Raw genomic sequence first — 12,806 nt, 5'->3', positions numbered from 1 at the left:
ATCGAGAACATATCAAGAACATATCATATTGTCTTCAGGTGACAAGGAAGGCGGCTTCATAGACGACCAGCTGTTTGTGGACCTAGTGCACGCGCTCATGGCGCACCAGACTAAGGATGAAGTGGCCGAGGAGCGCCGGGATCGGGAAGCGCGCCTCTCTAAAGACGAAAGGGAGGTGAGTGTTCAGGTAACTTCTAAGAGGCGACAGCAAACTAGACTATATTACAATAGACAATTTGACACAATATCCCAAAAATTCGCAATCACAACTTTTCTAAAAATATTCGGAGGAATAATAATATAATGTCGGGAGGGTAAATATTATTTACCATTAAAATAGATATTGTTGCAATAAATCCCGTGAAGTGATAATTTTCTAAAAATACACTTCATTCTGGTCTTAAAAACTTAATTAATTTTAAATTACCTGTAAATTACGATTTTTGGTCGCATTGTAATTGAAAAAAGTAGTTTAAGTGACGTCACTTGCTTGTAGTGCCATACAAAATCTATGTGAGAGTTTCGTTTTGACAGTTTTAAAAGGTACGTCAATTGATTGGTGGTGTCAACACGTCTATTGCTGGCCATAGAACGCCGCGGGGAACGTGAGAGTAATCTAAACTAGATTACTCTCGTATACCTCACTCGGTGACGAACTGTGTTAAAGGAACGCCGCAAAAAAGTTGAACTTATTTGCGGAATAATGTGTTTGTATGTGTTTCTATTATTTTTTATAGGTATACAAACGTTTTTATAATTACAAGTCAATTGTAAGGTGCTATTTTTATAGTTTATTATAGCATCATACTTTGCAAGAAAATTTTCTCCTGATATACCACTAGAAGTACATGACATGTTTCTAAAAACATAAAATTTTTCGGTGAATGTTACACCTGCATATGTTAAATTTAAAAATAGGTATCCTTCGGAAACAAGTTTTCCACTAACACCCTTTATAGTTAATTGATCACATATAACATCATTTAATAAACTCTCGTAATGTTGGCTTATCCATTCATATCTTAATACGCATAAACTTGCTCCGCTGTCTATTAATAAATCTATATTTATATTTTTATCTAACTGAAAAGTTACATTATTACAAGTATTACAACTTAGGATAAAATTATTTAGATTGTTAGTCACGAAAAAACTCATTATTATTCGGTGCATTAAGTGCATTTTCGTCATTGTCAACATTTTCTTGTGGGTCAGTGTACTCAGCGTACGCTGTTTGTTGCGCACTTATGTGCTGAGCACGCGGATTCCGAACGTTGACGTTCACGTGATGCGGTGACGCTCGGTTACGTGTGTATGTGCGGCCGTGTGATTTTTCATCGGTCATTGAACTGGCCTGATTATTATAATTATGATTAAAATGGCCACGGCCGAAATGACTGCGACCTCGGGCAAAGCCACGATAGTTATTTCGTCCTCTAGGAGAACTGTATTGTCCCTTGTATTGATTCAGATTCAATACATTGTGTTCTGGGACTAGGAATGACTGTTCATCTGTGGCGGCCCTAATTGCTTCTGGAAGTGAATTAAAAGTTTTTGATGCAATGATCGTACTTAGACGAGTGTTAGATAATCCGTCTGAAAATCGTTTGATTGCTAATCTCTCGTTAATGGGGCGGAGAATCTTAAAATTATTTTCATCTCCGTTTGCTTGGGCTATTGTTAAATTTACAAATAGTTCTTCTAATTCTGAACCGAATTTTTCTATAGACCTATTGCCTTGTCTTGCGCGAAGAAGTTGTGTCTGAAGTGCGACTTCGGATTTTTTTTGTATGAGTAAACACTTCATATCTTTAACCAAATCATCAACTGATGTATAGGAAGACTGTAGACGAAGTTTTGCACTGGGAGACAATCTTGTTTTTAATACAAATTCAATCAAAGTTTGGTGTAAAGCGGCACCTATCATTTTACTATATAAACTAATTCCATCAATTAGCTGAAGGGTAACGTGCTCTTGCCCTGTCATGACAGGTAGCAAGGCAATTGCTGTCTTTATATCAAATATGGGAGACATCTCGGTTGCCATATCTAAATTAGAACATTCAGAATATTCGGAACTCGAACTAGAAAAATCTCTCTCCTCTTTTTTATACGTTACTAAACTTTGAATACTTTTGAATAGGGATTTTATATCATTTATAATACTATTTACTAGAGTTAAGTCACATGTGGCTATCTCAGAATCGTCAATCTGGTCTTTTACACGGCCCAAAATATTATCTAACTCTTTATAGTATGACTGAGCTTCTAACAATTTACTATGTGCTAGTTTTGACGAGCGACGCTCCGGTCCTATCTTAGTTAAATATTCCTTTAAGTATAATAATTTTCTACGTAATTCACTTAAGTCTTGAGTCATATCATAATTTTATAGTTTATATTTTTATAAGTAAAATAAGAGTAAAGAAAAAAAAATTCTACCTAATTGAAAACGTAATGGTCCATTTGAAATTTATAAAATAAAAACGCTTACTAGTTAAGTAGGTCACGATGTCATGATACGTGGGACGATGACAGGCGCGTGACGTGTGGCGTGATGACGCGTTGAGAAGCTAGCTGGCTGCAAGACTGCGTAGATTGGGCCGGGTTTATTCCCTGGACTCCGTGGGCCGGGATTACCCTGGACTCCGCTCGAACTTGGGCCGGGTTTATTCCCTGGACTCCGTGGGCCGGGATTACCCTGGACACCGCTCCAACTCTTCGTCACGAATTTATACTGATGTTGTTAGTTCTTGCGTTGATACAGTTACGTTGCCCCTGGTTATCTCACGCCGTAGTGTTTTTACGATATTAGCTCTGCATTTTCGCACCATGTACCAAACAGCAGCTAATATTACGAGGATGATGAGCACGATGACGAGGATATCTGTTTGGCTGACTGCTGAGGCCTTTGACGTGGCTTGTGCGTCTCCACTGGCGGTTTGTGCAATTATCACGTCCTCTTTTGTTTGAGTGCTGCCCATAATTATGTATTCTTTCTTCAGTTCTTCTTTAATATGGTGATGTATATTAATATACATGCGAAGATAATAATGACCGCCAATAGGGTAAAAAGGGTTGCTTGATGTGATTTCATGTTCTTTCTTCACGATTTCATTGGCTCGAGTGGCAGGGTCGCCATGAAGTATGTTGAGTCTTGAGGATGAATCAATACAAATGATGATCTTCAGAGGTGTTTATTGAAACATCTTCTCTCAACCAGTTTTACACTTATAATGATATATAATCTAGTTACATAAATTACTTTAATTATTCTTACGAAATCTGCCTTACTATGCTTTTAAAGCGCATACTCTGCTACTTTATGTTGTAGACACTATTAATAATTATGTTACTGTTAAACACTAAATAGCGACTTATTACAATGCAGGAACGCCGTCAATAGCGAATCGCCACATAGTTTTTCATCGTATGGTGGCATACAGGACTAGTCGGGTATACCACCCCATTTCATTCATATGAAAGCTCAAATTTTTTGTATTTCCAAAATTTTAACTTTGAATCTATTTACATTTTAGAAAGAAGCACATAAAGACGCAAAGGACAAAGAGAGCAAAGAAAAAGAAAGTAAAGAAGAAAACAAAGATGGCGACAAGAAGTTGATCCACGAGAAACAGTTTCCAATCTTCACCATATTCCAGGCCATCAGCACTCAGTTCCCAGACAAAGGGACTGCCCAGGAACTAAGAGAAAAGTAAGTTAATCAAAGGCACTAGTGGCATATTACATAGTATAATGATTGATTCTGTAGCTAGTAGTACACTTAGCTACGAGCACTGGGTAACATTACGCGGCGCGATGTAATTCATTTACCAATAATTCTTTAAAAAACTTCATTCCAAATTACCAAGATTTTTTAGAGTCGCTTTTTGATAACTCATAAAAGTACTTCGTTCGATTGAGTTGGGAGTTCACTGGATATTGCGCAAATTTAGGTCTCCCCCACACTAGCGTCATTCGAACGTCGTTTTACTAGCGCCTGCGCAGCGTCGGCGCGGCGCCGTTGCTCCATCGTTGCTTGTCCGAAACAAAAGTTGACTCGACGCCAGCATTGAGTAGCTAAGTTAACGTTGGCGGCCGCTAGTAAGATTAGGACGCTCGAAAGACGCTACGGGACTATTCCCACTCTCGTTCCCACCACTGCAACTCCTGTGTAGCCAGGATCTACAGCTTGACCGCCACAAAATCCTACCCAATGAAGAAAGACGCCAGTGTTTATTGCGATGTACACATTCGTTCGTTCGTTTCAGCCGAACATGACAACGACAAAGGCCTCCCCCAAGGATTTCCACTAAGACCGGTCCTACGCCGCTCGCATCCAGGCACCTCCCGCGACCTTCACCAGTACCTGTAGCATGAATGACTTTCGTCTTCGAATCGTTTGCGTATTCGACAAAATTCGATACTCAACCTTCGAATTGTACGATAACGTGAAAATTTAGACTCTCAAAATAAGTTTCGTGCAACCATTTCTCATACTAAGTATATTTTATGCAGTATAGGTTAGTGTCCGTGACTCCCACTCGGCATGGGGCACACTAAAAACCAGGGTCGTGGCCTTCCTCACCGGGGGCCACGGCATATGCTGAGTGGGGTCCCATTCCGATGGGCATCGCTGTGCGACAGGGTGGCACTGTTCAGTTTACTATCTCTTCAATTGTATGTTTTATGTGCTACCTCTGTCTTGTTTGCTTTTTTTTATTTTCCGCTTTTGTCTTTTGTGATGTCCATAGCAATAAATGTTTCTTTCTTTCTTTAAGTTCACTTTACAACACGTTTCATTTACGCTGTTGTAGTTTTCGTACTAAATCTTTTGATGGCGATTCGAACTCGAAAGTTTTTCGTGCTAGCCGTACAGATCGTGTCGGTCTACCTAATGGAAGAATACACTGTACGCTGTATACTTTCCATCGGATGAATTGCTGTCAAGAGCCCGTCGTAACATTTATAATTGTTTCGTGCTTTATAGATACGTGGAGCTAACGTCCCGGCGCGACCCGGACGCATTACCGCCAGAATGCACGCCCAACTTGGACGGGCCGCTGGCCGAGTCGGTGCCGCGCGAGCAGACCATGCACTCCTTCCACACGCTGTTCTGCCGCCGCTGCTTCAAGTACGACTGCTTCCTGCACCGTGAGTATGCCACCTGCATCTTGACAAAAACCTTCAGTGGCAAGACGCGATTATTCTCCCACAATGATGGACATCTGAAAAAAAATTCGTACCTATATCAGTGGGCGACAAATAGGCCAGATGACAAAATTTCAATTATTTGTCCATCAGACAGATATTAGAAAATATTACTCATATTTTATTTTTTTTTATAATTAAATAATAACAGTACATCGAGTTGAAATGGCGCGATACGTCACGGTTGAGTATATTTTTTACTCAAAAGTGACGTTACGCGACATTTCAACTCAGTATAATACTGTAATTATTTGATTATGAAAAAAAAAGTGTCCAAATTTTTTCTATTATCTGTCTGACGGACTAATTAGAATTTCGATTTCATTACCCAGTCATCATCCCTATTGTAGCTGACAATATTACCGATTTCCCAGTTTCTTTGTCCGAAACCGAAAGTTTCGTTGTCCCTCTAATTATTTTACTAGCGTTTAGATGATACGGGCAACGCAGGAACGATCTTTGTGGAAACCCTTGGGCAAGGCCTTAGTTAAAACATCCATCTTAAATTGCTTTTGAAAGTATTGTCACTACACAGTTAGTACCATATTTAGATTATTTAAATAACACTAATTTTAATTAGATTTTTGTTTAAAACAATACAAAAGTATATAATATACGCTTTATACTAGTATTTAAGTATGTGTTATAGTACTATTTGTACCAATTTGACTTGTGTTGTCTGTTGGGCCGACAGGAAGCCAGACGGCAGGTAAGGCGTAGCGACCATCGCAAGCCGCCACCGTTCTGTTTATTTTGCTATTTATTCGACGTTTCTTTTGGAAAACATCTTAATTATTATATTTATTACGCCAGTGAATGCCTACGATTTTGTACAAAATATTTACAGACAGTTTATAACGGCACTATGCAAAATCATGGGGTTGCTGGTTTATTAAGGGAGAGTCCGCTAATTTGGACCAGTTTTTTTCAATCCCATTTTACACATAGTTTTCTTTTGTTTTTGCTAATATCCATGGTATATAATAAAAGATACATTATTCAACTTATTATTTCATAAGTATTAATTAACATGATTGTTGTATATTTGGCACAAATCAACAAAGTACGAGTTCAGAGCTTCGGTCCAATTTAGCCAACCGGTTCGATAATTTGTACCACAGGGTTACTAAATTGGATTTCAATAAATTTCAAGCCTATAAAAAAACTATGGCAAAATATTATACGATACATTCTTAACAAATTAGGAAACGAAAAGGAACAGTAGTTAATAACATAGACAATCGATATTGTTTTAGACGTTATCACGATTTTGAGTACAAGTTTTGTAATTCCAATTATCGTAACGCACACTTGTACCTAATCTACTTTGCCAGTCTTTTGCTTTCATTTATTGTTAGTCAAACATAACTACGCTATTATAACTTCAAAATATGATTTACTAAAAAAAAATTCAAAATCCTTTGGTAAAGTTCCATACAACTTGATGTGGTACAATTTAGCCGACTAGGAGATAGTGCTTTTAAAAAATCGGTAAAAAATATAGCTTATAAATACCGAAAAATGTTTCAAATAATTGCAATCCACACTAATTTACGCTTCTAAATAATACATTAGAAACACCCTGTAATTAAATTTAACAAAATTACAAACTAAACATGTATTGTCAAAAGTTACTTGAAAACAATGAAAAAATACTTTTCAAAATAAAACACACGTGTTTGTTGTCACGGCAAAAACCACATGGCCGATATTAATTGATTTTAGTTGTGTATCGCTGAGTATTGCAATTACAGACATTCAATAAATACTTTACGAAATATGAGGGTGGTACAATTTACCCGGCGGTACAATATACCGAACTCTCCCCTATATTTATACATAATATGTATTTCATGCCGAATTATTACATTATCTCGTATCATCTCTGTTTATTATTGTTTTGTCTGATTATTCATATTATTTTACCACATATAACATCAATCAGTGTATGTTCCCTACCTACCTCGATTTGTGTTAAGAAATTAAACAAAACTGTTTTATAATATACTGTCCCCGAGTATTACATCTGTCGTAGTTGAAACGAGAGCAAACAGAAACGTTTAGAACGAAAGTTCAACTCAATTATAATTTTAAGTGCCAAATCTACTATAACTGCATACATTTGTGAAAACTATGATTCAGTATCGACTAAACTACAATCATTGAATCGTCCTGTCATCGTCACTGTTTTATTTTGTCACGCATTCTTCGAACCATCTCCTCATATCCAAGCCGTGATAATTTTGCTTATAAATGTTCTTCCTTTGAAATATACATTGATTCCTTGAATATGGCGATTAAAAAGTGATATTTCGAATTATTATTGGCAATAGGAATCAAGCTATATTTTATAGGCGTCATAACATGCTACCTGGCTACGGTTCATGACTTATATCCAGACAGTTTATGGTGATAATAAGCTGGAACTAATTTGAGGTGACAATATCATAAAGGGTTATATTCCTACCTTTGTGTGGTGAGCAAGGAAGTGCAATATTTGCATGAGACCGAAAAGAGGTCGGTACATAAGATTTTAAACTTTCGCGTCCCATTTCAACTAAAATAGTAAGACACGGGTTTTGAAGCGACATTTATTAATGAGTTACATTATGTACTCACGGCTTGACGTTTCGTGTATCTACCGCCTTGAGTCTTATTCAATTATCAGACCATCATAGTTTCCCGTGTCGGTTCCTGGCATCTAGTAAATTGAAGATATTTTTGCTTAATCAGACCTGACAACTACGTCAGGTCTCGTATCGTCTCTTGATGTCGTCATCTTTAGTCAATTCTGCTTAAACTGACTGGAGAATATGTCATGGGTCGTGACCAGGGGGCGTGGCATGACGTCACGCCCCCGGCCCGTATACGAGGTAGAGTCGGCAGGGCTGCAGGCGTGCCACCCGGGGCCCAACCTCACCAAGCGCAAGGGGCCCGACCTCAAGCCCTTCAGCGATCCCTGCGGCACCAGCTGCTATATGCTACTGGTGAGTTCTTACTGTTTATCATTAGCTTTTTATCTACAGGGTGTTAGGTAAATGGGTATATGAGCCGACACTAGCCCATGTTAACATGGGCATATAAATGGTATGGTGAAGTCAGAAATTTGATATCATCATTTTCATTTTTTAAATTCTCATACAAAATAAATTTTACAAAATCCGATTTGTATGAAAATTAAAATAGTTCAAATGAAGATATCAATTTTCTGACTTCACCATACCATTTATATGCCCATGTTAACATGGGCTAGTATCGGCTCATATACCCATTTACCTAACACCCTGTATAAAGTCAACAAAAATAAGTTATAAAAATACACCAGTCGATCGATATAATATTATGGGTCTTTAACTAATAATTTGAACTTGTCGAAAATTACTACTGCAGCCAAACCTTAAATAAGTTTGGCATTATGGCGCTATTCAGTGGATCGTGGATTTATTAACCGCTTAGTTCTATGTAGATTTTAATTGAGAGTGGATTGCAGCCGCGATAACTACAGGTCTAAAATAATATAAATTGGACAGTCGCGGAAAAGCAACGCAGAGTTTGCATAGGAATATCCATCGCTCGCGAACATCCACGACGCCGCACTGAATAGCGCCTATTATTTTGTTATGACCTCAAAAAAAGCTTGTTGACTCTCCAAATATTGAGTATTTAATCTATACTTCTATACTAATATTAAAAAGAGGAAAACTTTGTTTGTTTGTTTGGTTGTAATGAATAGGCTCAAAAACTGCTGGAACGTTTTTAAAAATTCTTTCACCATTCGAAAGCTAGATTATTCACGAGTAACATAGGCTAAATTTTATTTTGGAAAAAAATAGGGTTCAGGGGTCAACGCGCGCGAAGCCGCGGGCGGAAAGCTAGTTGATAATATTTGTAATAAATACGGTGTTTGCAGGAGGGCATGCGTGAGAAGCTAGCGCGTGAGAAGGCAGCAGGCGAAGAAGACAAAAGCAAGTCGCACGCCATGGACTCGCCCAACGACGCATCCTCCGAAGACTCTAACGACTCCAACCGCTTCCAGAAAGGTAAAAATACATCATTCTTAGCTTAATTAAATTAGTCTAAAGCCCGGTCCGTGAGCACGTAGAATTTTGTCCAATGACCCCTAGCTACCCATCCTTATCGCTTGCGCTTAATTATATTGCTGTCGCGACTGTGCGACGGTCGCCCGCAGTGAGTGTGCGAGCGCGATAGCAACATAATTACGCGCGAGCGATAAGGATGGGTAGCTAGGGGTCATTGGACATAATGAGGATCATTTCGATTTTTAGCTGTGAATGCAGATTTATAGGGCTAAGAAATCCTTAATACACAGTCCAAAAATTTTTGTTCTACGACAAAAATTGACGAAGTTATGGCCAAATTACTAAAAAAGTTCACTGACCGCCCGGCGCGGGGACGATGACGTCATTATATCCGATCCGAACGCTGCCGGCGTACTGCGTGGATAGAAAATATTTTTTTCTAGCCAAACTATCAGTTTTAGAGAAAAACTTGTAATGACATTTATTCATCAGAATAAAGTAAGCTATCGATAGGTAATTTTTAAAAATAGAAATTGTGAAAAATAACACAAAAAATCCATACGCTCATACGATTTAATGGAACGCAGAGACGCGATTGGGGTCTCCGCGGTGGTATATTTGGCGATTTATTCAAATAAAGTGTTCATAAGTGTTGTTAGAGTCATAAATCTTCTTCCAAGTAAAATATAAAAATGTATAAGTATTAATTTATTTACTTCTAACAATAAGGTATAGCTGAGGCAGATACACTCTGCCTAGGCTACAAGACATTGCTATGAAGATCATTTCGATGTACACGCAATACCTACCTGTTATTTAGTTTTTCTGAGTTAAACCTACGTACCTACCTATCTATTCGCCGTTCCCATGGGCGGGCCAGCTGCTGCAGGAAAGGACAGCTCCTGGAAATCTATTTAATCTTAGCCTAGAAGCTGGGTATGACTCCCCCGCCCCCCTCCTCTCCCCAGGTCATAAGCTGGGCCTGACTTCCCCCTCGGCCAGAAGTTGGGTATGATTTACCCCCCCCCCCCCCAGGCCCGAAACTGGGTATGACTTGACCCCTCCCCCTCCCCCCAGGCCAGAAGCTGGGTAAGGCTTGCCGGGAGGCCCAGGCCATAAGCATAAGCTGGATATGACTCCCCTTCGGCCAGAAGCTGGGTATGACACCCCCCCCCCCCCATGCCAGAAATGCCAGAAACTGGGTATGACTTGACCCCCCTCCCCCCAGGCCAGAAGCTGGGTAAGGCTAGCCCCTCCCCCCAGCCCATAAGCATAAGCTGGGTATGACTCCCCCTCGCCCAGAAGCTGGGTATGATTTAACCCCCCCCCCCCCCCCCCCCCGGGCCAGAAACTGGGTATGACTTGCCTCTCCCCCCCTCCCACCAAGGCCAGAAGCTGGGTAAGGCTTGCCCCTCCCCCCAGGCTAAAAGCTGGGTATGACTTATCCCCCCCCCCCCCCAGGCCAGAAACTTGGTATTAGCATCATATTATGTATTATTATGTTCAATACAAACAATCATTAAGTTACACTCACCCCAACCGCGTCTCCGCATTGCATCGAATCCTATGTCCTGGTTTTTGGACATAGTGATACTTATTTTTCACAATTTTTATTTTTAAAAATTACTGGTCGATAGGTTCCTTTATTTTGATGAATAAATGTTATTAAAAGTTTTTTTCTAAAACTGATAGTTTAGCTGGAAAAAAATATTTTCCATCCCAATAGTACGCCGGCTGCGCTCGATTCGGATATAGTGACGTCACGCGGCCCTGCGTACGTTGACTTTTAGCGGCAAAAACGGCCTATGTTTATTACTTAATATCTTGGTAAGTAATGGTCCGATTTGGATAATTCAAAAAGATATATCTTTCTTATGTCTTAAAGATTAACGTAGATACTAGTTCTATTGAATTTTCTACAACAGTACTGATCCTCATTCTACGTGCTCACGGACCAGACTATATCTAAGGAGCTTTTGCTCCGCCAGCTTAGCTCAAATCCTTCATTTGCCTACCAAAGGCGTAGAGAGAGAGGGTCATGCTCTTGCAGTGTGGACCAAATCTTCCCCTAGTAAATTAAATAGGCATCTTACTCAGTCTCGTACATACTGTATTTGCGCTCAAAATTGGACGAGTTAGGCCCAGAACAGACGGTGAAACGCAAATGCAACGAAACTGCAACTGCTAGTTACTTTTGAGTTGCATCTAAGTTCCTACCATAGCGTCCGTTGAGAGACCACACATGACGCGACCAGTTTGAAACTTTCAGTTTCAGTTTCATTCATCAGAATCATCAGAAAGTTGCAGTTTCGTTGCAGTTGTGTTTCACCGTCTGTTCTGGGCCTTATTCTGGGCCTTACAGTACCTTAACTGGTAAGTGCAAATGCGCTCACCAGCTGTCGCCACTTGCTTAGCCATTAGCATGCGATATGACCTTGCTCTACAGTGGCAATTTGGCAATGACTGGTCAATACAACGGGGTTACTCCGAAAAACGTTATCCGAAGTTTCGAATGTTACCATCCCTCTCACTCAAAGCGAGATGGCAACATGAGCGACTGTGACAGATAGAGCCTAAACTAAACAGCGTTTCGGAGTAGATCTGCTAGTCTATTCTACGAACGTCTTAGCCTCGGCTACCCTACCCCATATAAGTTATGTAGAACTGAAATAAAAGTAACATTTATTGTGGTGAAAATGTTTTTCTCGGATCAGAGATCAGATATTTTTAAACCGGCAGACAGTGGTGACTGAGTTTGTTGCGGCGCTTCTTCTCAGCACTTGCCAAATGTTTGTCTCGAAGCGCTGGTAGGGCAAAAAAAGAATGAGACATGTATAGGCTCCTTAAGAGCATTTGACGATTTGCAAGTACTAATTTAATTAGTCTAAACAAATAAAGAAAATTTTGATTTTGATTTTTGATTTTGAACTGAAATAAAAGTGACATTTATTGTGGTGAAAATTTTGTACTCTGTTCAAAAATCCTAGCCATTCTTCTATCCACGAAAACTAAAAATAATAAAACTTTTCCAAATGTTGTAATAGTGACGCGTGGTGTTGCAGGCAGCAACAGCAATTCAAGTAACAGCAACTGGAGCTCCAACGGCCTCAACAAACAGCCGCCAGACGCGCTGCAGGAGCCGGCTTACAACGCTTTAGGTGTGTATTGCATATTATTATTGTTATCATGTCGTTTTAGTTTTGTTTGACCAAACAGTCAATAAATGTATGTATTTAATGGTGGCGCACCCAACTTTTGGCCCAGTGGGGTAACTCATAAAAAATCATTTATTTTTGCAAGTAGGCTTTTAAAAAGCGCTTTAACGTTAGTCACATCACGGTATTTGGCAGTACGTAAATGAGGTATTTTTTTATCCCACAAAGAAATACATACATCCATAAGTGCGGACGGAGACCTTTTTCAATTTCTTGCAAATAATTTGTAAATCTATATTATTATACTAAAAGTGTATTTCTCTTTTTTTTTTTAATATTAATAATTATGTGGAAGATTTAGGCTGGTTTTCACCATCTTACTTTAACTTTGAGAAACGTC

At 39.3% G+C, this 12,806-nt stretch overlaps 1 protein-coding gene across 4 annotated transcripts in view; it reads left to right on the top strand.

The window, feature by feature from the left end:
- The window catches only part of LOC135077373 (histone-lysine N-methyltransferase E(z)), a 31,430-nt gene that overhangs the window by 2,053 nt on the left and 16,571 nt on the right, over positions 1-12,806 (top strand). Inside the window, exons 4-9 of one of the 4 annotated variants that reach the window (XM_063971902.1) lie at positions 39-175; positions 3,540-3,715; positions 4,991-5,154; positions 8,098-8,198; positions 9,122-9,251; positions 12,314-12,409. In XM_063971902.1, the coding sequence (XP_063827972.1) occupies positions 39-175; positions 3,540-3,715; positions 4,991-5,154; positions 8,098-8,198; positions 9,122-9,251; positions 12,314-12,409 (804 nt within the window). Of the gene's footprint in view, positions 1-38; positions 176-3,539; positions 3,716-4,990; positions 5,155-8,088; positions 8,199-9,121; positions 9,252-12,295; positions 12,410-12,806 lie in introns of all 4 variants that reach the window. The other 3 variants (XM_063971900.1, XM_063971901.1, XM_063971899.1) reach the window with 3 other exon arrangements.

The sequence above is a fragment of the Ostrinia nubilalis genome, chromosome 13, assembly GCF_963855985.1.
Source record: "Ostrinia nubilalis chromosome 13, ilOstNubi1.1, whole genome shotgun sequence".
NCBI lineage: Eukaryota > Metazoa > Arthropoda > Insecta > Lepidoptera > Crambidae > Ostrinia > Ostrinia nubilalis.
This window is presented reverse-complemented; position numbering and strand designations above follow the sequence as displayed.